At 39.8% G+C, this 25,639-nt stretch overlaps 1 protein-coding gene across 3 annotated transcripts in view; it reads left to right on the top strand.

Moving 5' to 3' along the window:
• zbtb46 (zinc finger and BTB domain containing 46) overlaps positions 1–25,639 on the top strand; it is a 127,769-nt gene that overhangs the window by 13,900 nt on the left and 88,230 nt on the right. Inside the window, exon 1 of one of the 3 annotated variants that reach the window (XM_057858561.1) lies at positions 15,716–20,822. The exons of 1 other annotated variant lie outside the window; for it this stretch is intronic. In XM_057858561.1, coding sequence (XP_057714544.1) covers positions 20,813–20,822 — 10 coding nt within the window. In that variant the 5' untranslated portion in view covers positions 15,716–20,812. Of the gene's footprint in view, positions 1–15,715; positions 20,823–25,639 lie in introns of those variants that run through there. One more of the 3 variants, XM_057858575.1, reaches the window with a different exon arrangement.

The following is a 25,639-nucleotide window of genomic DNA, read 5'->3' as shown; positions in this document are numbered from 1 at the left end:
GTTTGCCCAGACTATGTAAGCAGTCTTGAAATATAGTTCATATAGAGCAGAGAGAAAACCGATCATTCTAAAACTGATCCTCAACCCATTATTTTTATGACTGTTGTCAAGTCCGACCCTTCCTAAAAAGCCGTGCTCCAGGCTAGCTAGGCGCTAATACACAGCTGCACCGCTACCGTAGCGCACAGTCTCTCTCGCTCTTTGATGACGTAATTGTTGCATGAATTCCGATTTGGGAGACTTGACAGTTCAGACCGTGTGCGACATTCTGGAAAAATGTGGCCCAGATCGGATTTAAACAACATACGAAAGTGACCCAAATCGGATTTGAAATGGTCCACTTCTATGTGACTTGTCCCGTTCAGACCGACAAGTTAATGTTTTTCTGTGAGTGAGTGTTTTTCTGACTCACTCGAGTCAGAAAAACACGAAAAAATCGGATTCGTGCATTAAGACCTGCAGTATGAACCTAGCCTTACATTTTGTCTTGCTCACTAGCAACTTAAACAGTGAATTCTATGCACAATTTTAGATTTTATATTACAAATATAAAAGATGCCTACCCTAATGTTGAGCCCTGGCCCTGTTTTCCATGAATTTGACACTTGTTGTGCGACACACAACGCTCTTGAGGCATATTGCACTAACAGAGCTAGCGGAAGTAAACAGCCAACCAGTTGTTTCTGGCATCTCCAAGGGGCCGCTGTGCCCTACTATATGACCGGCTTACTAGTTAAGCGTAGAAGAAGAATTGGGCGTCTGGGCGAGAAACGCGGCAAGCGCCGTGAAAAGTGGCTGTGTTCCATGCTTGTTTTTGTTTTGTTAAGAAAAGTCTCCAGCAAAATGCCATCCAACGCGTCACTGTGTTTTTATACACATCGCCACCTGTCTGAAGTAAGCACTGGACGAATCGACGACAACGAGCCACGTTAATCGCCGGTCCACTCAACACTAAGGTGCGGAGTTGAAAACACCGCAATTACCAAAAAGTGCAGATTGGTAACACAGTGTACTTCCGCCATCTCTCTGATTGGTTGGCTTCTTGACATGTTAGTCGCATGGGCTGAATTGAGCGCGCAGAGAAAAAAATCCGACGAGAGCTGGAGGTGTGCTCAAAATCCCTTATTGCTCGCATATAACGTCATAAGCAGAGAGGGTAGGGAGGGGCACTCCCGTTAAGTCCCTAAATAACAGGGCGTGCAACTGAAAATGCCTTAATTTCAGGTAAAAAGGGAAAAAGCATTTTTTTTTTTTTTTTTTTAAATTTTCCCATGCGCTTGTGTGTCACTGGTTAACCCTTCGCGTGCCAGTGCTGACACGTGTGTCATAGGTTGCCGACCCCGATATACATTCTTATTTAAAACATATACAATCCCACCATATGGTACATGTTACCTATACACAAGTGTCCCAAAAGCAGAGTCCATAAATCAAGCCCAGAAAACATAAATAACCTGAATATCCCATATCACAATATGTGTCACAATTATCACAACACCCTAGTTGTTATCTATATCTCCCTCATCCTTATATTTTTTGAAAATTATACCTTTATACAGTTTCTTAAATTGTCCCATTTTTGTACATTATTTTAAATCCACGCTAAACTTCTTCAGTAGTCACATCCCACATACTGATAAGCAAAAACCTCTCTTTGTTGTCCGATATCTTTGTTCTTTGAAGTTTCGATACCCCCTTAAATTGTAACTTTTTTCAAAGTTCATAAACAACGGCTGAATATTCTAAGGTAATAATTTTTTTCCAGCTTTGAACATTATTTGTGCTGTTTAGTATTGTACGATATCAGGAAACTTGAGCAATTTTGACTTAACTTGCCATATAACAAGTTAAAGAGAAAAAATGAGCCTAAATGGAAAATAAACAATGTTTATTTTTTTCCACGTTCACAGACAATCTGTTAAAAATATCTCACAGACACAATATTTCAGTTCAATATTTCTGCAAACAAATGCAGTGTCTTGACAGCAACGCTACTGTATGTTATTGCAGCATTCTTGTAAACAAATGAGTGTATTTTTTAACAGAAACACTTTTGTAGTGGTTTTTTTTTGTTGTAATTCTAAACCACTAAGACCTTTTAAAACAATGTATCAATTCGTGGAGGCTGGCTATTGTTTTATAGCAATAGATCACCATATCGGGATTTTGTCACACCTCTACTGCTAAACTAGTCCAGCTTCTCTGTAACTCTACACAGGATAAGAAAATATATAGAAAATGAAGGGCTGGAAAGATGGATGGATATTCTTCCTGCCTTGAGTGTCATTCCTAACCCCGTGGACTCGATGGTGACACTAATTAATGGATGGACTCTTTGTTTGGCCATGTTTAACATTATCCGGCTGTGTGGAGTTTTGTAATCCAGTTGTGAACTGGAGTGCTAAAGTGCCGCTAACAAGACCTGTTTTAACGTTCCCTCCCCTGCTCAACATACAATTATTCCACTTGGCTGCCATTAACATGTACAGTAGGACTTGGCTTTTAATTGGACTGATATGACTAATGCCAGATCAACTCGGATTTGCTAATTAGTTTTTGCTTTAAAAGTGCCATCAGGACATGAAATATTCATTGATGTGAGGTAGAGCGAGGACTGTGGGTGGAATTATGGGATATTAGTGCTATAGGCAGGCTGCTCCAGTACGCTGGGAGAAGAGATTGAACCTTCACTGGCTTGTTGTGGTCGCTTATTCATACTTTGGGTGAGGTGTTAGTGTTTCGTCGCACGCCCACGCACCACCTCCATTCAAAACACCACAAGGCCACCTCTTCTTCACCAGCCCCCACCTACAGTAAGTCCTCGCTGCAGCTCTCCTACTCTTACCCCCTTCACCCTCTGATTTTTTTTTTCAAACTCAGATCTTTGGCTACGTTTACATTAAGTGTGTCCATGGCAACACAGTTCAAAATCATGGAGCCTGGGCAACTTCGACACTCGTTTGTTGTTACGAAAGAGTCAAATGAAGCACCTCTGGCTTGATTGTGCTCCAGAGTTGGAGGTGGTGGGACAGATTTAGGCCTTAATATCACCCAATAAATGATTACAAGTAAAACATTCCCATCAAGAGGCAACTCACTAATCAATTTCTCCTCCTTAAAAAAATGCCCTTGTTATTCACACACTAACGCTCACACACATACTGTATACTCTGGCTAGTGTATTCGCCAGGGCATCTATTTCGCACTTTCGGCCATAATTTACGACACTTTTCTATGCCTTGTTGCCTATTATCAATTTTAGAAGTGCGTAGAGACAACTGAAAGCTCTTTAGCATTCATAGGCTGTCACATTTACATATCCCTCCACATTGTCTCATGACCATCCACGGTTGCCTGAAACAGGGCTGCCGTGGCCTCCAGGAATACTTCTCTGCTCACCTTTTGGTTGCTTCACCTCACACCAGCTCCCGTCCTTTCCGTGCCCTCTACTCCATCCCACTCATCCTCCTCCAATATCCCTCCCACTCCTTCATCTCCCACTTCTCTTCCTCCGCCACCACCCTACTGTAAGTGGGCCAGGTGCCTCCTGTGGCCTCCCCTACTCCATTTCTCATTTTTACCCTTCTTCTCCTTCCTTTCTCATTTTCACCCTCTTCCCGTTCTCTTTCTCATTTGTATCCCTTCCTGCTGACCCAAGCTCATATTTATACATCTTGTTAGTCCAACAGCTAATAGGATTGGGGGCACATTCCAGGACTGGCATCTGCTGTCTTGGGTCCAATGTGGCAATCTAAATCTATAAAGTCATGATACGTCTACAATCTCAGGTGAGATTATATGAAGGACAGACATAAATAACATTTTTTTTCAGTATTACTAGCGTGCTTCACTATACCTATAACAAATAAATACTTTATATAAAAATAACCTTGCAAATACAAAGTTATGCAAAATTATTGAATCATGAGACAGCAACAGCACTGTACATTAAAAAAAAAAAACTTATAGTAATAAAAAATGGAAGACTGTATTTGAAAAGGCCACCTCTTTTAGGATAAGACCTATTGACAGTGGATCTTGATTGCCATGTAGGCACCAGGGGATGTATTACTACACTTGTTTCAAAAGTGTATCTGCTGTAGTTACTGTGTACATATTAGTGGTGTAAAGATAAATCGATTTGAAACAGTTATCGGTCTGTGACTTGTGAGTGCATCGGTCGGTGAAGACCTGGATCGCTAAAAAAGCACTATAAACTGTCCAATGGCCCAGTTCTACAGCTATGAAATGGTTTCCTTACTTGGCAGATTACACCTTTCACGGTTGTTCCACTTGGCACAGTCTCTCGTGACTTCACTGTTGACTTTTTACCTGTAGGAGTAGTCAGCTGTGTAGCTGAAGAGCGTGAGTGAGCGCAAGTAGCCACTAGCAATATGTTGGACGACAACACCGATGATTTATACAGCATTCCTCACCTAGAATCAATGGTTTGGAAATCGTTTGGATTTTTTAAGAAATGCGGAAAGCTCGACAAAAGCCTGGCCTTTCTTAAACTTTGCAAAATCTGTCCGCACAATCTGGGACTGTTGGCAACCCTAAATATACTGAAAGCACGACGATCCTTAACAATCACCTAGCAAGACGGCATGGTGGGACTGATGAGGAGACTAACAAAGCTAACGCACCGAGCACAACCAGGAGAGCAAGATCAGGTATGACAAAATACAACAGATTTTGCCAACTGCAATTCAGACATGACCTACAAGGTCCAAGGTAATAATAGTATCTATTGCTCGTTTAATTGCAAGAGACTTAATGGTCGTATATTATAATTAAAAAAGGAGGATTTTGGGATATGATAAAGACACTAGTGCCAAAGTATGTTACCTTCCAGACAGCATTTCGCTCCAAAGTGTGTGCATGAAGTGAAAAAGTTAAAAGATTGAAGTTAAACAAAAATTTTGCCGTTTTAATCTTTTCTTAAATATATTTTATTTTGTGTTCCTTTAATAGTTTTGCAAACCTTTTAGGTAAGGCATGACAGACTGCCAGTTTTGTGTTTCATAAAGTTAATTATCATCCCAGGCACCGTGACACCTTTGCAGAATTCGTCCTAGGATCTGGGTTATGAGTCGAAATGGTCGTATGTCGAGTGGTATTTTTCCATAATACATTATACTTTAATTAACTCGTTCCACCCCCAAAAATGTACGCTAAATCATCAGAAATATAGCATGTACAATTACAGATAGCAATTATACATAGCAAAACAAATAAATTATAAATACAAATTGGAATAATAATTAGTGTTGCACCCATACCATTTTTTGGCCCCGATACCGATACTGATACCTGGCTGTGCAGTATCGGCCGATACCGATACCAAACCGATACCACCCCGTTTAAATATATATATATATTTTTTCCCCCCAAAGAGCTACATAATTGGATGTGAAATCTAAAGTTGCACCGATACCGATACCAGTATCGGCAGGGGGTGCCGATCCGGCCCGAATTGGTGGTATCGGTATCGACGAGTACCAACATTTAGGGCGCCGATACCATCTACTGGCATCACTTGAACGCAAATGTACTGTCCTCCCCACGTAAGCTAACTTCCCAAATCCCGATGCATGACATCTGTATGTCTTTGTCTCAAAATTACCAAACAAAATTAACTCCTTCGTCTTCAATTTTAAGGATGTAAACTACAACGCATACCAGCGATGTTACGCTGCTCATCTAACATGGCATTCACAAACGATTAGCATGCGTAAGCTAACGCCTGCTATTATAGCGCCGATGGGATCAGAAAGGTTAAAACCGTTGGAGACTAAACAAACTCGTGGTTTCATGATGAACAATGAGTGGCAAATTAAGAGCACTGTACTTCAAACTCGTCCTGTTTATGAACGTCGATTGTCATATTTGTTGTGCAGTAATGAGCAGAAGTGACTTCTGTGGCCAGAAAACACTCAAGCGGCGCAGCGCGCACACTAGATATCATCAAATAGCAACCTAGATGACCTATGTTAGATCCCATGCTAACTCTCGCGCGCACACACTAGATATAATCAAATAGCAACCTAGATGTGCTACATTAGATCCCATGCCATTAGCTGTGTGAGCCATATACATTGATGAATTAGAAACCGCCATGACTGAATGGAAGTTAAGCAGGTCAAATCAATCCATACCAGTGACTATAGATAATGCTGCAAATACTGTTAATTCAGTACATGTTACAGATAGACTCGGACCACAAATAGGATGTTTTGCTTAATAAATGGTAAATATAGCTGCTAAGAGAGCTGTAGCAATCAACAGTGTGCCCCACTTTACAAACAGTAAAGATTGTTCTCAGCACTTATATACAAAATTTCTTCAGATCAGTAAGAAGTAAGCACATAAATAGTATGCACTAAAATGCTTGTTTATATGATGTTATTTTTGCTTGTTAGCAAAAAAAAAAAAAAAAAAAATTACAGTTGTATTTTCTGTTTCAGAGCATTAAATGTATTGAATTGTATTGAAAGTCGTACCGAACTATGACTTAACTGTATCGTTGCATCCCTTATACGTATATATATATATATATAATTTTTTTATAACCAAAAACAGGCACTTGCCCTAAGCTTTTCTTGAATGACGCATATATATATATATATATATATATATATATATGTTTTTTTTTTTTTTTTTTGCTAACAGAGTGGTATTGGAATTGTATCGGTATCGGCCGATACTGCACAGCCAGGTATCTGTATCGGTATCGGGCCAAAAAAATGGTACCGGTGCAACACTAGTGAAATCATTGCTATCAAGGCTTTGTCAGGCTGTTGCTTACCTTTGCAAAATAGGAAAAATACTTGTACAAAGTATAATACTAGCCCAACAGTAAGAAAGTAAAAATAAGTTCATAATAATAAACTCTGAATGAACTGAATAAACTTTTTTAAACCTCTCAAAGGCCAAACAGTGCAACTTTCATGAAATTATTGTCACATTCTGCTGCTGGTTAGATTGTGTTTTGTTGCTGGGCTGTTAGTGGGGGCGTTCCTGACGTCGCACCTGAATCCAATGCAGGCTCATCAACGCAGCATTTAAGCATGGGTGAGCTCAGAGAAGGCTGCCGAGATATTTGCTTTGCTGATCGCCATTTGACATCTCGCACTATAGTCTCGCTACATTTGCTTGTTACGCCCCTGCATTGGTTTTTTTCTGTTAGTGTGCTACACTCGTTTGTAACCTCTACCCTGTGCAGGTATTTGAGTGTTTTTATTTTGGCTTTTTGGCTCGCTGCCTATCGTCTTAGTTAACCTTCGAGTTTGTAGTATTGAGCTCCGTCGACCTGCTGTCACGGACTCCTTTTGTTATTTCTACTATCCCGCGATCGCGTGTTATTTTTTGTTTGCAATCATTAAACCCTTGTACGTATCCCGCTTGTTGTCTGCTTCGACGTCCAACCTTGTTTCCGCATTTGCGGACGCTAACATTTATAAGTAATAATAACTGACCACAGCATCCCGTCTCTATATTAGCCTCCTTTTTTCGAAAGGTGGGGGGGGGTCCCTTATTTCTATTTCTGAAAGGTGGCAACCCTACTTTAGAAAAAGTTTCCAAATTACTGCAGCATTTCTTTAATTAAAAGACAAAGTAAAGTTGACGTAGTGAACTGACCAGAGATTGTTGCACCGGTCCAGCGCCCTTCCGCTGGATAGCAGTCCTGCTCTTGCAGGCTCAAACTCGTTGTGTTTGTTTACGTTTCGTCTTCAAATGTTTTATCAGGTTCGAGGTATTGAAAATGGCCGATTTAACTCAACATCGCGAAACTTTCAGGCTGCAAATCTTGCATGCAGCCATTGATTTTAATTGACGGGATTTCTATTTTGAAATATTTCCCGACCGCCGCCAAGCGGCCATGTCATTGGTCAGGAGTGGCTATTGGCCCGTTCTCATTGGTCTGGAGCAGGCCAATAGCGATAGCTGCTTGGTGTTCACGTGTCATCACACAACATAGAGACAGAGTGTAGTGAGCGCCAAGAGAAAAAAAAGGCTGCGGTCAAATGTTATAATAATGGACCGGTAAATGGTATCGGCGCCGTCTCTGTTGGTACTCGCCGATACCGATACCACCATTTCGGGCCGGATTGGCGCCCCCTGCCGATACTAGTATCGGTATCGGTGCATCTTTAATAATAATTAATATAATGATAATAATCGAACGAATCGGACTCTAATGTGGCGGTTGTGTTTTACATGCTGTTCCTGCACAAACTGACGAGAGAGTTTTTACTTTCACTGTTCATTTTCTGTTGTTGTTGGCATCACTTACGGTGGACAGTAGCTGTGTTGTATTCTGAAATAAATTATTAAAAACCTGACGAAGGTGGCGGCTTCCTTGCCGATGTCACAATAATAATAATTGTCACCTTAACTTATGAAAACTGTCGAACGGAGGTTGGAGGAGGACCATCGAGATCAGAGACATACTGTATTCCATCATTTCCATTTTAATTTTGATGGTAATTGTCACCTTTTTCCCACCACCTGCACTAACTCTTGGGACTCATGATAATTTCTCTCACAAGAAAATCTGCTGCGCTGCCGTCATGCGGGAAAATAATGAATTAACGATGCCGTTGCAAATCGTTGTATTTCGAGCATTTCAAGACAAATGACGAGTCAAATTTTACGTCGGATGTTAAAGGATCATATGTCGAGTAGGTCTGTCGCGATAAAAATTTTTAGTGTGCGATAATTTATCTCATAAATTATTGCGATATGCAATATTACTGCGCCCCCCCAATTTTGGTTTAAAAACCAATTTACAATAACACAGTGAGAAATTAGTATATATATTAATAGATCAAGTACACCCATTTAAACACGATAAATATTTACTCAAATTCAAAAATACTAAGAAATCACAACTAAAAACAATAGACCGTGCCTCTTAAGTAAAAGACAACAATATTAATACCGCATAGAAACACAGAATAAATAAAATGTGTTTTTCAAGAAAAAAAAACAATAAAATTGCACTTAATAACTTAAGCATTTAGGCAAATGAAAACTCTTCCCATCATAGCTTCTGCAATGGTGTTCCATAGGGATGCAACGATACAGTTAAGTCACGGTTCGGTACGATTTTCGATACAGGGGACACGATTTTCGATCCGATTCAATACATTTAATGCTCTGAAAAAAAATAACAATTGTATTTTTTGTTTTGTTTTTTGCTAGCGAGCAAAAATTGCCATCATATAAACATGCATTTTAGTGCATAATATTTATGTGCTTACTTTTTACTGAGCTGAAGAAATTTAGTATAAAAGTGCTGAGAACAATCTTTACTGTTTGTAAAGTGAGGCGGGGCACACTGTTGATTGCTACAGCTCTCTTAGCAGCTAGGTTTACTACATGAGCAAGACATCCTATTTGTGGTACGAATCCATCTGTGTCACGTACTGAATTAACAATATTTGCAGCATTATCTATAGTCACTGGTATGGATTGATTTGGCCTTCTTAACTTCCATTCAGTCACGGCGATTTATAATTCATCGGTGTAGTATATGGACTACGTGTCCCATAATCACTCTAGGCTCACGTAGCCAATGGCATGGGACGTAGCACATCTAGTTTGCTATTTCATGATATCTAGTGTGTGTGCGCATTAAAAAAGTTACCAACGCCACAGAAGTCAGGTCTGCTCATAACTGCACAACACCAGAATATGACAATCGACTTTCATAAACAGGACGAGTTTGAAGCACAGCGCTCTTTATTTGCCACTCAATGTTCATCATGTCAATTCAGCTGTCCGTTGTCAAAGCGAGGTTGTTCGTAGCAGCCAAGTCGGTAACAATGTTTTGTCGGACTTCGTTGTAAATATCCGGTGTTGTGCCGAAAAATGGCCGCCCTGCGTGAAATGTCACCCCTTACTAAGCCTGAACGATATATCGTTTAAACATCGCCATCGCGATGTGCATGTGCGCAATAGTCCCATCGCAAGCACGTGCGATAGTTTTTCTTTTTTTTTGATCCACATACGCCTCACTTTCTGGTCTGCGCACAGCCTCCTACCCTCCTTCTCTCAGTCTTTTGATCCTATCAGTCACTGCGGCACAACGATGGCTTTGATCTGGCCAAAGAAGCAGACTTCACACGGGCATCTGTCAATCATCGTTTAACTTGTTAAACAATTGCAAGGAAGCCGCGCTGGAATGAATGTGTGTACTGTGGGGACGTTGGAGACATTTAAATGCCAGAAGTGATCATGAGGAGTTTGAAATTTCTACATGTCACTTCAACGGTCACAGCTAAAGTAGATATGCTACAGTACTTTATTCTTGTTCAAAAATGATTTGGTTGGACAGTTATGTTTAAAACTTATAATAATTATGACATTTGAAGTGCTTAAAAACCATTTATTTATATACATTTTTAAATCACTTTGGGGGGAAAAGTGAGAAAAAAACATGTCTTATATGTATCTCTTTCCAATGCTAAATCTGAATAAATACATTGGGCACAAAAAACACACACACAAAAAAAAAAAAAAAAATGGGGGAGGTGCGCTACTTCGCGGTTTTTTCACTTATCGCGGCAGGTTCTGGTCCCCATTAACCGCGAAAAACAAGGGATGACTGTACGCTGTGGTGATGGTGAGTCATCTAAAGTCTTTCCAAACAGCTATTTAAGTCATCTTGTGAAAATTTATTGAAAAAAATATATATATATTTTTTAATATCGCAATATAATATCGCAATATATCGCAAACCCCCAAAAAATCGCAGCAATAGTTTTTTCTAATATCGTTCAGGCCTACCCCTTACGAAAGCGCCCACACGTCAACAACACCGGCACGCCGGAGATGGTCCGCAGTCTATCCGGAGCACTGACGCGGCCGGTATACGTTGAACAATAGGATATAATGGGAACGATTGGCTCCGGCGCTATTTTTTGCCGGACCTGGAACGAAGATGCATTTTGCTCAGTTTGTAACAAGGAATCCGAACTTTTAACAGCACGTCTGCCGCACGCGCACACGCACGTGCACGCGAGGCAATAAATTGCAGCGGAAAAATTACCGCCTTCATTTTTATTTATCGTGCGATAAATGGAATTATTGCATATTGCGACAGGCTTAATGTCGAGGTACAACTGCATATTGTAAAGGCTTTTATATTGCCTGAATGTACTATGTTCATTTGGCCTTACCAGTATTGTCTCCTTAGCACTAAATAATAAAAAATAAAAGTACTATTTTAAACCAATATTTGTGTTTTACTGTTTTTTCTCAGTAACATGAAATACAGTGCCTTGCAAAAGTATTCGGCCCCCTTGAATCTTGCAACCTTTCGCCACATTTCAGGCTTCAAACATAAAGATATGAAATTAAATTTTTTTGTCAAGAATCAACAACAAGTGGGACACAATCGTGAAGTGGAGCAACATTTATTGGATAATTTAAACTTTTTTAACAAATAAAAAACTGAAAAGTGGGGCGTGCAATATTATTCGGCCCCTTTACTTTCAGTGCAGCAAACTCACTCCAGAAGTTCAGTGAGGATCTCTGAATGATCCAGTGTTGTCCTAAATGACCGATGATGATAAAAAGAATCCACCTGTGTGTAATCAAGTCTCTGTGTAAATGCACCTGCGCTGTGATAGTCTCAGGGTTCTGTTTAAAGTGCAGAGAGCATTATGAAAACCAAGGAACACACCAGGCAGGTCCGAGATACTGTTGTGGAGAAGTTTAAAACCGAATTTGGATACAAAAAGATTTCCCAAGCTTTAAACATCTCAAGGAGCACTGTGCAAGCCATCATATTGAAATGGAAGGAGCATCAGACCACTGCAAATCTACCAAGACCCGGCCGTCCTTCCAAACTTTCTTTTCAAACAAGGAGAAAACTGATCAGAGATGCAGCCAAGAGGCCCATGATCACTCTGGATGAACTGCAGAGATCTACAGCTGAGGTGGGAGAGTCTGTCCATAGGACAACAATCAGTCGTACACTGCACAAATCTGGCCTTTATGGAAGAGTGGCAAGAAGAAAGCCATTTCTCAAAGATATCCATAAAAAGTCTCGTTTAAAGTTTGCCACAAGCCACCTGGGAGACACACCAAACATGTGGAAGAAGGTGCTCTGGTCAGATGAAACCAAAATTGAACTTTTTGGCCACAATGCAAAACGATATGTTTGGCGTAAAAGCAACACAGCTCATCATCCTGAACACACCATCCCCACTGTCAAACATGGTGGTGGCAGCATCATGGTTTTGCTTGCTTTTCTTCAGCAGGGACAGGGAAGATGGTTAAAATTGACGGGAAGATGGATGCAGCCAAATACAGGAACATTCTGGAAGAAAACCTGTTGGTATCTGCACAAGACCTGAGACTGGGACGGAGATTTATCTTCCAACAGGACAATGATCCAAAACATAAAGCCAAATCTACAATGGAATGGTTAAAAAATAAACGTATCCAGGTGTTAGAATGGCCAAGTCAAAGTCCAGACCTGAATCCAATCGAGAATCTGTGGAAAGAGCTGAAGACTGCTGTTCACAAACACTCTCCATCCAACCTCACTGAGCTCGAGCTGTTTTGCAAGGAAGAATGGGCAAGAATGTCAGTCTCTCAATGTGCAAAACTGATAGAAACATACCCCAAGCGACTTGCAGCTGTAATTGGAGCAAAAGGTGGCGCTACAAAGTATTAACGCAAGGGGGCCGAGTAATATTGCACGCCCCACTTTTCAGTTTTTTATTTGTTAAAAAAGTTTAAATTATCCAATAAATTTTGTTCCACTTCACAATTGTGTCCCACTTGTTGTTGATTCTTGACAAAATTTTTTAATTTTATATCTTTATGTTTGAAGCCTGAAATGTGGCGAAAGGTTGCAAGGTTCAAGGGGGCCGAATACTTTTGCAAGGCACTGTATTTAGGGGTAAATTGTCACTTTGTATTCAAACTATTTGAATCGGTTCAAATTGTTTACTATTTATTATTAATCGTCCCTGAATAGGACCTTAGACTGTGAATCGAGATATGAATTGGATCGTATTTTAAGTGAAAGATTCACACCCATGATTTAATATATATGCGTGTGTGTATGTGTCTAATATAATAATTAGTGGAGGCGTATCTGTCAATAAGCATCATATAGAATTAAATTTTTTTTTTTTAGCAAAACAGAGATCAATTTGTTGCTAGAGGTATTTTCTTTATTTACTTCCTGTTATCAAACAGGAGGGGTGAAGTCAAACGGGAAGAGAAGTGAAAAGGTCCACATCCTCTTTTCAGTGGTGAAAGGCAAATCGGGGCCACCACCACCCAAGTTTTGATCACAAGTGAACACAAAATGAAACATACAAACCTCATTGTTTCTGTCTCATTGTTGAGTCTCTTTGAATTTACCTTTTCATTTTATTTCGTCCCCTCCATTTTCTCCCCCACCACCTTTCTTTCATTGTCATTCCCTGTGCCTTTGTCTCAGACTAGCTCTTGTCCTTGCCCTCTTCTTTTTAATCGCTTTCTAACCCCGCCCACCTCCCAATTGTTTTGGTCTGTGCGCTGGTGTGGTTGGTCGGCATTTGGACAGACACCTGATATTGCCGCTTTCTGGCAATGTGGGAATGCGTGACTTCTTGAAATGAGGTCTCAAAGGTGGGCAGTTGTCCTTGGTGATTGACCACACGTGTCCAAAATCGTTATTTTCTTTTCTCTTATGTGCAAGAATGCAAGTTGTGTATGTGAAATCACTTTCCATTGATGTGGAATGTGCATGGGTTCACTTCACTTCACTACAAGAGAACAAACCACAGCCGTTAAGTGTTAGTCAACAGGTGACAATTTATTGTCAGTTCACATAAGACTAACAGAAAGAAAGAAAATGAGAATTCAGGATTGAGGAGCAGATAAATGTAAAGATGTCCATAAGCCACTCTGGTTTCATCACAATGTACACAAAAAAACAGATAGGCTGTGTTTTTTCTTTTCGACTCCCAAGAATCACAAGAACCTTTGGCTGTTGGTGGAATTTCATATACTGTACAATTTCTTCTACTTCTCAAACTTTGAAGTTACTTACATATATTTATGTACATTGATTGTATGTATTTCTATATTAATAATAAACAATACCTCATATTGAACTTAAATGATGGACATTTGTATTGGTACACTGTACAAAATTGAGTCAATTGCCCTGCATGTCCAGTTCTGCGTTTGTCCATTGAGTGTCTTTACAGAGACCATCGATCTCAAATTACTCGTCTTTTTTCTGCTCCAACATCTCTCGTTTTCCATCACTCTTCCTTCTCATCATCTCTTTCTTCTAATCTTCCTTCTCCTTCACCGTTTCTTCTCCAACTCCAAAAAATGTGAGTCTTTCTATATTTAGATGCCCCTCTCCTCTCCCCTTGATTCCTCCCTCTTTATCGCACCTCTTTCTTTTTTTTATTCCTGCTATTGAAGGACCGATTTGCCAAAGCGCTCCAAGATTCCTCGATGTTGAATTGTTGGAGCGTTTTGATCAGCTTGATGAGTGACATGGCAGCCTCAGGCCATTACATACAAGTACGCTTTTATCAACACATTTGTGTCAGTAAATCACTTGTATAATAGACGACGGAAGCGAGTGAATATTGTATTATTGTATTGATGGCCACGCAAATATAGATACTAATATAAAGTACACTAAGTCTTTGTTTGTGTGTGTATATATGCATATATACTGTATATATATATATATATATGTATTCTGAACAAAAATGTATACATAACTGGTTTTTGCTCTTTTTTATGAGATAGCCTCAAAGATCTAAAACATTTTCCACATACACAATATAACATTTTTTCTCAAATAGTCCTCACTAATCTGTCTATATATTAGAGCTTGGAATCTTTGGGCACCTAACGATTCGATTACGATTACGATTCAGAGGCTCCGATTCGATTATAAAACGATTATTGATGCACCCCACTCCTTTTTTTTCTTTTTTTTTTTCTTAATTTGTTTTGTACATTAGTTCCAAAATTGTTCAAAAATCCTCTCAGGCTAAACCAAACTACTATTTCAGTATCAAGTTAACATATAGCAGTAAACAAATATACAAAAATAACAGTAAATAAAAAACTCCAGTCCCCATTCTATATCAGCAGCTTTAAACTACTTTCAATTAATTTAATGTTGTGAATCAACCGTTAAAGTTGTTAAAATTGCTCCTGTTATTCCATAATTTCTCCTTTGTCTACTTTCAACATGTAAAAGTTTTAAAACTATTTTAAAGATAGATTCAAGTCGATATTTTACCGATTTAGGAGTATTTTAGATAAAAAGTTAATTAGGTTCGCTTGGAAGGTTCGCAACAACAGCCTTGCAGGGAAGTGTACTGCTTTAAGATGGCGGCTGTTACTAACGCCTGCATCTGTTTTTTTGTAGATGTGCTGGTAACGATACCGAAGCTATAATGCATCTAGTCCTATATAAATGATATCTACCGTAACATAATGTGGCTTGTAGCAGCTTTTCGGCAGCAGTCAGGTATGTTGTTGTTTTTTTTTTGATCTCGTGGCATGAGTTGAGCTAGAGCCGTGAGTTGAGCATTGGCGTTACCCGAGGGGCCGGGTAATGAGAAGCATGATGTTTAGCTACTCTCGCTCCGTCCCTAATTGCGTACCGAAGACCGCGCGGCGCGCTGAGTGTGTCGTACTTCTGCTTAACTTGACATATTTCAATAATCGGAATTTGGATGTTTGTGAATCGTTCTCGAATCTTCCATGGCCAAATCGCGAATAATCTAAGAATCGGAAATTTTGCACACCTCTACTATATATGTAACAGTGAACACTTCTCCTTTGCTGAGATAATCCAACCCGCCTCACAGGTGTGCCATATCAAGATGCTGATTATTGCACAGCGATGCTCCTCCCTATTCATAAGCGGCGGCCTGTCAGGAGAGCCGGCGACTACCACAAGTCACACTGGTGTTCTCTGAGGCACTCTGAAACCATAAATAACTTTAAAAAAGCACATCACTACAATTACAAAGAAGAAAAAATATGCTTAACCTTGATTTAGCTGTTTGAGTCCGCTTAAAGAATCTCCATAGCACTGAGCTTGGGGCTGTCGGCGCTAGCATAGCAGGTTCATTGTAGCATAGTGACTGTGCCTACCCATGCTTTTCATATCTGTCTAACCACCTATAGCTATAGCTTAAACCGTTCTTCTGTAATCACATTGAGCATCAGGTGGAGTCTTTGTTCCCAATAAAAAGAATTCTGCGTGGTCAATGAAAACGGTTTACCATTCCTTTTGTTGTTTTGTATGTTCTTCTTTTCTGTCTGTCACCAACAAAACACTTTTCTGTCCAGCTGCTTTCTTTCCATTTTCTGTGTCCAAGCTGCTGAACAGGACATGGAAAAAAAGAAACTAGGCAGTAGTCGTGTGTTGGCCAATCATAGCAACCATTGGATAGCCATCATTTTTCAGAACTCATAGTTTGTCTTCACATTTTTGCAATATACTTCTGTAGAGGTATATGACATCAAATGGAGCCCTATTTGTTGATAATATCCCCAGAGTTTATGATTAAGCACCTCGCAAGCTGTGTCGGCACTAGCAGCTGAGAGTCATTTCGTGGCAAAATATGGATATCCTTTTTGTACCCATGGTTAGCCTTGAAGGGTTCTTCTGTTGTGGCAACAAGGGTCTTCACTTGAACACATGTTGGCATGTAAATTACATTCTCTCAAACTGACATTTTGGAAAGCTACCACTAGCTAATGATGTGGCTTGGAAATCTAGTCCAAGTTGGAGGATAACTGAGCGGGCACCGGTACACATATGAACTCAACAGTTGTTATAATTAGGGTTGGGCATCGAGCATCGATGGGATCTGGGACTAAGACTCCGGTTCTCCTGGAACCGTTCGAATTTTTAAATTTGGATTCCAAGTTTCGATGCCCTCACAGCCGACTGGAAAAAATAGCTGCCAAACACAATGAAGAAGAAGCCACATAAAGACTAGCTCCGTTAAGAGCAAATCAAATGAAGTGGCTAATTTAGCTCAGCACAAAAACCTGTTGCTTTGCTTCACATAAATGAAAACAAAGTAACAGAAAAAACACCGAAATAATATCAGACACTAGATAGAATGTGCAAACTTACAGATTTAGTTTTATCAAGGGTTCCCAATGATGTGTAGTGCAGAGGAGGTGTGTAACGTCTGTTCACCTCAAGGATTCCTTTCCAACTAAAGTAATAGGTTCCTTTTTGCCTGCTGATTAAAGTAAGTCACCACTAGGGGAAGCCAAGCGCACATAGCAAAACCAAAGAAAAACTAGAGTCTGGAGTCACAATAGGGACATCTTGTGGGCGGATGAACAATATATCAGTTTAGAAAGAAACTTAAAAAGTAGTCAACTTAAGATCAAAGGACAGAACACTCCTCACCTGACATCAGCCCTTAACTAACTTGTACAAATATCACCTAAAACCAATGATGCAATACAATACATGCCTGCTGCATAAGAAACTATAAAACAAAGGCAAAATATTATGGGTAAATGTTTTCTTTGTGAGCGCTTGAGAAATAAGTCTCTTTGTGAAAGTGCACTCCTGCTCTGTGAAAAGAAACTTCATCATATTCAAGTTCAAAGACTTATATTTAAATTAGGGGTGTCAAACGATTAAAATTTTTAATCGAGTTAATTACAGCTTAAAAATTAATTAATCGTAATTAATCGCAATTAATCGCAATTCAAACCATCTATAAAATATGCCATATTTTTCTGTAAATTATTGTTGGAATGGAAAGATAAGACACAAGATGGATATATACATTCATCACACGGTACATAAGTACTGTATTTCTTTATTATAACAATAAATCAACAAGATGGCGTTACCATTATTAACATTCTGTTAAAGCGATCCATGGATAGAAAGACTTGTAGTACTTAAAAGATAAATGTTAGTACAAGTTCTAGAAATTTTATATCAAAACCCCTCTTCATGTTTTCGTTTTAATAAAATTTGTAAAATTTTCAGTCAAAAAATAAACTAGTAGCCCGCCATTGTTGATGTCAATAATTACTTACACAATGCTCATGGGTGCTGAAGCCTATAAAATCAGTCGCACCCAAGCGCCAGCAGAGGGCGGCAAAACTCTGAAAAACACAACAAGTACACCTTTCACTGTGCTCTCATTTTAATCTGTTTGAGCGGGGCATTTGTGCGTTAATTGCTTCAAATATTTTAACGGGATTAATTTAAAAAATTAATTACCGCTCGTTAACGTGATAACTTTGACAGCCCTAATTTATATACAACTTAAAAATAGCCCTGTGAGAAATTTAAAGTTAATTGAAAGTTCATACAATTTGAAAAATAATTGAGAAGTTAAGTGCGTTAAGCAGCACAGCCCTTTTAATTTTTGTGTAAATCTTTTGGACAAAAATGCATATTAGTCTTATTAGTTATTTTCGTCATTTCAAAATGTGTTCGTCTTCATCTAGTTTTAGTCGACGAGTACTCAAAATGTTTTCATCTGTAAAATTTTAAGTTTTCTAACTATTCAAATGAACATTGACAGAGGAGCATATATTGTAGCCTCTACAAGGATAACCCCAACATTGTGAGGATAATACACAGTCAGCAGGAAAACAGTACATTATTTTCAATTAATTATCCCCACCTGGACGCCACGAATTGTTTGTAAAAAAAAAAAAAAAAAAAAAAAAAGTTGTTCGAGCGTTTAAGAGGACGCTCGCCATGCTACAGTTTATGCTAACGCTAACGTGAATGCTATTTGAATGCTAAGTGTTATATTTAGTGTCTGGTGATCACTCAACACAGACCTTTAAAGGCTAAAGCAACATTGCATATTCTCTCTTGCCAAAATAATAAAATGAATCCTACCGTGTGTTTCAAAACAAGCAAGCCTGGAGTGCAGTCTGGCTTGAATTACATCATAAAAAGCAGTTAGGGGAGTGAATGATAGGCACAGCAAATCCCCTTAAGTTCCCATAAGTGACACGACCCAAACACTGCTATGATGCAGGCTGATGTACACGTAAAATAAGAAAATGTCACGCATTGTGAATATATGACTGAAACTGTCGTGTTTATATCTTGTTGCAACACGTCACACGAAAACTGACATTTGTCACATTATGTTTTATTTCTCCAAAGATACGTCATGTCATCTTCATGAAAAAATTAGGGTTAGTTTCGCTATCGCCATTGTTGATTAAATGAATCTTTGAAAGCACCTTAAGTGGCATTGTCCTCATTACACACCTGGCAAAACGGGCTGAAGTGAAATGTTAATGTTTATTTTTCACGCGAAGTCATAAATTTTGCCCCAACCCCCCCAAAAAAATCCATTAATACTCGCTTCATTATTCAATCTACAGGTTTAAAATATAGAGAAAAAAAAGTAGTAGTTTATAAGTCAGAAACTTATGGTATATGCCATATTTAGAGGGTAAAGGGCTTGTTGAGTTACTGATCTTTATGCCCTTTTATGGAAAACATTGTGACCGGAAGGACCTGCTTTGGTTCAAGAAAGATGCCTCTGTTTGCTTTCTCACTGAGCGGCAATCCCACCAAGTTACCCACACGTACTCACACGCACATACCGGACACCCGCCTCGGCACCAGATAGCTTCCCACTAGTGAGTCACCGTTATCCAGTCATTCAAAAAGCACACATCTTAATAAACAACAATGAGCTCACAGGTTGTGATGATCCAGTGAACATTAATTTCTTATGCATTGTTATTTTGGCACATTTCAGATTGTAAACCGCTTTGCTTGATTGCACCAATGACTCTCATACCAAGGGACATTGTAACATTTAGGTGACTTTACTACTACAGAAGAGTGTTATGTTTTTAAAAGCGGACTTCTGGATACTGGTCTGGGTTTGAATCTCATTAGTTTGCTGGTGTATCCTCCGATTTTGAGTTTGTTAGGAAGTAAATGAGTGGGATGTTACAGAATCTAAGAGTTTGTTCCAGCTCTGTTTACAGCGGGTAGTCAAGCCTGGCTAAGCTAACAGTAGCAAGCCTAACAAAGACTCACTATCTTGTTATCTGTTTGTGTCCCCTTCAACTTTTCTCTTCTCCCTCATATAACTTTCACATCCTCTGTTCTCACTCTCCCCATCTAGCCCTTCTTGCTTCCTTACAGCCTGTCTTTCAGCCTCCCAGACACAATCATCCACCTCTTTTTATTAACAATTCACAGCTTTTAATAGAGAGAAAATTCAGGTTAAGCCCCAGGTCGACCGTCGCATTGTTACTACGGGAACGGGAGGAAGATAGCCCAGAAACGACACATACACGCAATCAGTATCACTGACTTGTGTTGTGGGGTCACCTGAGGACTTCAAAAGCCAAACTGGAACACGTTCTGTCACATTGGGATGATCCTTGCCTGTCCTTACTATGAATGGATTTCAAAGGGGCTTAACACCTAACACGGCTGGAGGTGACAAGACGAGATGGCGCTCAGAACAAGGATGTCATAAGATAAGCACACAATCAGAGGCTGATTCTTTTCCAGCCCCGCTGATTTTAAATTTGCCTGTTGGGTGTCCTCGTCATATAGTTTGTGTAGGGAGTGGGCATTAGTTATCAGGTGCAAGGTGGGATGGAAGGGAAAGAAGGTGGATGAAGGCTGAAGCATTAAGTCTTTCTAAGCCTCCTGGATCCTCTTTGGTCCCTCTCCACATGACACGACTATACTTCTCTGCTCCTCCTTGGCTCCTTGGAGAGCGGCCAGCGAGTGGACGGAGAAGTGGAGGTGAAAAATACAGCATGCTCCAGGCTGATGGGGACGGGTAGGTGCAAAGATTGAGAGTGTGTGTTGAAAGAAGCGCGGGGACACAATAGTAAGAATATGTAAAATAGTGAGATGTTAAGAACCGCAGCAAAAATGAGACCAGAGGAGATAAAACGAGTGCAGCATGAAAAGAAGAAAATGAAGAAGCTAAGAATAAGTTCTTGATAATTATTTTATGTAGCAGGTATAGTGGTCTGTCACCAGCTGTGTGTGCGTGTGCTATTTTCGTTTCCCGCCTTGTTGATGGGCACACTGGCTTGTCCCGAAAGGCTGCCAGCTCCGTCGGATTGGGGATTAACCTCGGGATAATGGCCTTGATGCCCAGTTGAGTGGAAGCAAAGCTGTTTAAAATATTGGCTGCCTTACTCGTTTTCCTTTTCCTTCCTGTCTCTGTCTATTTCTTGTTTCTACTCTCATCTACTCTTCTTGTTTCTACTAATCTCATCTACTCACCTTCAACTCCACTTTTATACATCCTTAAAAATTAAAAAATGAAATCACTTCCCTGATATTCAGGTCGGCTAAAGGTCCGACCAACTGATGATTGATTGATTGATTATTTGACTAAATCATACACTCATTTGAGCCTCATCTCTTTTTTGAGGAAATATTTTTATTACTATTGTTCACTGTGACTGGCTGTCAACCAATTCAGGGTGTACCCAGCCTCCTGCCTGGTGTTAGCTGTGATAGGCTCTTGCACCCCCGTGATCCTCAGGATAAGTATTATTGTTCAATTATACAATTTCTCTTCATTCACTTCAGATTTATCAAGAGCACAGAACAACCATATCACTCCATAATCTGTAACTCAGTTTTCTCTCACTCTTTCACCCCTCTGATGCCCTTTTATGAAGTAATGTGCATAACTTTGACATTTGCTGTGCAAAGGAGTGAAATTTGTATTCAGCATGATTAGATGAGGGTGGCAATTTTCTGAGCAACATACTAGCTATTAGAGGATACTGTGTGCCCACTTCCGGAAACACCCAAATTGAAAAAAAATGAATTGATGGATTCATTAATTGAGTGTTGAATGAGGGGACATGAGAGAACTCTAGGCTGATCCTAAACCCAGATAAAGGTCACAGGGTTGATGAAGACCATCCAGTTGAAAACTGCTAAAAAATTATGAGCATTTCATTCTGTATTTTGGATGGGGTGATTAATCAGAGACAAAGATGTAAAAAGTGCTATTCGATTTCTTTGTATGTAAAAAACCAACGCACTGTGTCACCAGTAGGTAGATGGCGAGATAGTGTAAAGCGCTTTGAGCGCCTTGAAAGGTGGAAAAGCGCTATATAAGTATAACACCATTTACCACTGGATGCCATATAAAATCTTGCTGTGGGAGTCACGCTGGGTGAACATGGCTTTGTTTTTGAGTGTGACTTTCCATTTAACGTTTTCACCCACTTTTTAAAGTCGAACTCATGGGAGTGAAACCGCACGAAAACAAAGTTTGGCTCCGTGTTTGGTCCAGAAGGTCGATTGCATTGGTCTCGGGTCAAGGAAGCAGAGGACAAGCTTGGAGCGACAGATTAAATAGAGAGACACACAAAGAAGAAGAAGCCCCGTCCTCTCACTCCATCACATGTCTCATCACTTTAGTTGTCTGGCCAGGGCCTAAAGTGACTTTGCTGTGATGTGACCGCCACAAAGCGGCCGTGACGCCACGAAAGCTCGGGAAAGCGTGTGCGTTTTAGGTCTCACATGTGTTTGTGTGTTCGAGGACAGGAGCAATGTGTATGTGTGACTTTAGAGCAAGGAGACTCTCGATTGTGTGTGTGTGTGTTGGTAGGGCAGGGCTGAACGATGACAGTCACTTCTGATTTGGAGTCAGAAGGATGACAGAGTCTTGGCGCTCTGGTGGCAGCTTCACTGAAACGAGACCACGTCAACCTTCTGTCTTAAGAGAATTCATGGAAGGATGCAAATATTTTTAGATATCAAGCAAATCTCTCAGGAACAAAAGTGAGGAAAAACTAGAGAGCGATGGAGATGCTTGTTCGGAAAAAGTGACTGGAGAAAATTGAACACGCTGATACGAAACAAGCCAATTAGGCATGCAGAGAGTTTAGAGGTCAAAATGCACTCTTTAAAAAGTTCCCTCTCTCTGATTAACGACATACAAGGAGTATTTTGGAGCAATATGTGATTAAGCAAGCATTATCCTCCCTCGCATGCTTCACTTCTGCTCTTACCCACTAATGATCTTTTTTTTCCCTTCTCTTTGTTTGCTTTAGTCAGGTCAACTTTTAATGCGATGATGATGTTTATGCGATGTTGACAAAATTTCATATTTAGTTTGGATTACTGCATTATGATCTAGGATAAAAGACAAAAATATAGGCATGGATCTCTCCTACAGCCTTTTTAATGTAAAAAAAAAAAACTAAAAACAACTTCCTAGTCTCATATTTGTAAAAGTGATGACTTGAGATAAAAGTGGTCTGATTTACGAGTTTTTCAAAATACGAGCTGTCATCCAGACATTTCTTTCTCTTTTTAATTACAAGCACAAACTTGATATACAGGTTATGGTGGCAGTGAACTCCATTCACGTCATACTAAGCAGAAGTTTGGCAGGTAATGTGAAATATTCTTAAAAGGAGAAAAGTGTCCTAGATTGAATTACACGTTTTTGTATTTAAAACAGCCAGATACCTTTGCCGTAGCCCTATCCACTTAGCTTAAAGCGGAAGTTCAGAATTTTTGACATTAGACTTAATGTTCCAGTTAGTGGGGGTTTAATTAGTTGGTGGAACTGATTTCAACAAATTCTGTGCAGTGTCTAAGTTATTTGTTAGTTTCAAGGCTCCGGAGTGAATAAGCTAGCGCGTGTCAATTGGGCAGACTTACCAAGCATTATTGACATGCAATAGTTTAATAAGTTTAGTAAGTTTTAATAACTTTATCCTGAAAACTTAGCGAACGCTATTGATTGCACGGGTCATCGATGATTTTCATGTGTGCATATTTTGTTTTTTGTTGGCATGCTAAGTCAGCCCAATTGACTCGCGCTAGCTTAGCCACTTTAGAGCCCTGAAACTAGCCTACCGAGTAATTAAACCATCGCTAACTCTAAGATTAAGCCTGATGTAAAAAATTCTGAACTTCCCCTTTAATTCTATCTATAGTAGCTTTATAATAATTTGATAGTTCAAAGGACAATATTCTAGAATACTACTCTTAAAAAAATCTATTCAAACACGAGGCATTTTGACGGGGAAATCTGTGTATATATACAGTGCCTTGCAAAAGTATTCGGCCCCCTTGAACCTTGCAACCTTTCGCCACATTTCAGGCTTCAAACATAAAGATATAAAATTAAATTTTTTTGTCAAGAATCAACAACAAGTGGGACACAATTGTGAAGTGGAACAAAATTTATTGGATAATTTAAACTTTTTTAACAAATAAAAAACTGAAAAGTGGGGCGTGCAATATTACTCGGCCCCCTTGCGTTAATACTTTGTAGCGCCACCTTTTGCTCCAATTACAGCTGCAAGTCGCTTGGGGTATGTTTCTATCAGTTTTGCACATCGAGAGACTGACATTCTTGCCCATTCTTCCTTGCAAAACAGCTCGAGCTCAGTGAGGTTGGATGGAGAGTGTTTGTGAACAGCAGTCTTCAGCTCTTTCCACAGATTCTCGATTGGATTCAGGTCTGGACTTTGACTTGGCCATTCTAACACCTGGATACGTTTATTTTTTAACCATTCCATTGTAGATTTGGCTTTATGTTTTGGATCATTGTCCTGTTGGAAGATAAATCTCCGTCCCAGTCTCAGGTCTTGTGCAGATACCAACAGGTTTTCTTCCAGAATGTTCCTGTATTTGGCTGCATCCATCTTCCCGTCAATTTTAACCATCTTCCCTGTCCCTGCTGAAGAAAAGCAGGCCCAAACCATGATGCTGCCACCACCATGTTTGACAGTGGGGATGGTGTGTTCAGGATGATGAGCTGTGTTGCTTTTACGCCAAACATATCGTTTTGCATTGTGGCCAAAAAGTTCAATTTTGGTTTCATCTGACCAGAGCACCTTCTTCCACATGTTTGGTGTGTCTCCCAGGTGGCTTGTGGCAAACTTTAAACGAGACTTTTTATGGATATCTTTGAGAAATGGCTTTCTTCTTGCCACTCTTCCATAAAGGCCAGATTTGTGCAGTGTACGACTGATTGTTGTCCTATGGACAGACTCTCCCACCTCAGCTGTAGATCTCTGCAGTTCATCCAGAGTGATCATGGGCCTCTTGGCTGCATCTCTGATCAGTTTTCTCCTTGTTTGAAAAGAAAGTTTGGAAGGACGGCCGGGTCTTGGTAGATTTGCAGTGGTCTGATGCTCCTTCCATTTCAATATGATGGCTTGCACAGTGCTCCTTGAGATGTTTAAAGCTTGGGAAATCTTTTTGTATCCAAATTCGGTTTTAAACTTCTCCACAACAGTATCTCGGACCTGCCTGGTGTGTTCCTTGGTTTTCATAATGCTCTCTGCACTTTAAACAGAACCCTGAGACTATCACAGCGCAGGTGCATTTACACGGAGACTTGATTACACACAGGTGGATTCTTTTTATCATCATCGGTCATTTAGGACAACACTGGATCATTCAGAGATCCTCACTTAACTTCTGGAGTGAGTTTGCTGCACTGAAAGTAAAGGGGCCGAATAATATTGCACGCCCCACTTTTCAGTTTTTTATTTGTTAAAAAAGTTTAAATTATCCAATAAATGTTGCTCCACTTCACGATTGTGTCCCACTTGTTGTTGATTCTTGACAAAAAAATTTAATTTCATATCTTTATGTTTG

The sequence above is a fragment of the Corythoichthys intestinalis genome, chromosome 2 (genome assembly GCF_030265065.1).
Source record: "Corythoichthys intestinalis isolate RoL2023-P3 chromosome 2, ASM3026506v1, whole genome shotgun sequence".
NCBI classification, from domain to species: Eukaryota; Metazoa; Chordata; class Actinopteri; order Syngnathiformes; family Syngnathidae; genus Corythoichthys; species Corythoichthys intestinalis.
The sequence above is the reverse complement of the archived record's forward strand: the minus strand, read 5'-3'. Positions and strand labels throughout refer to the sequence as shown.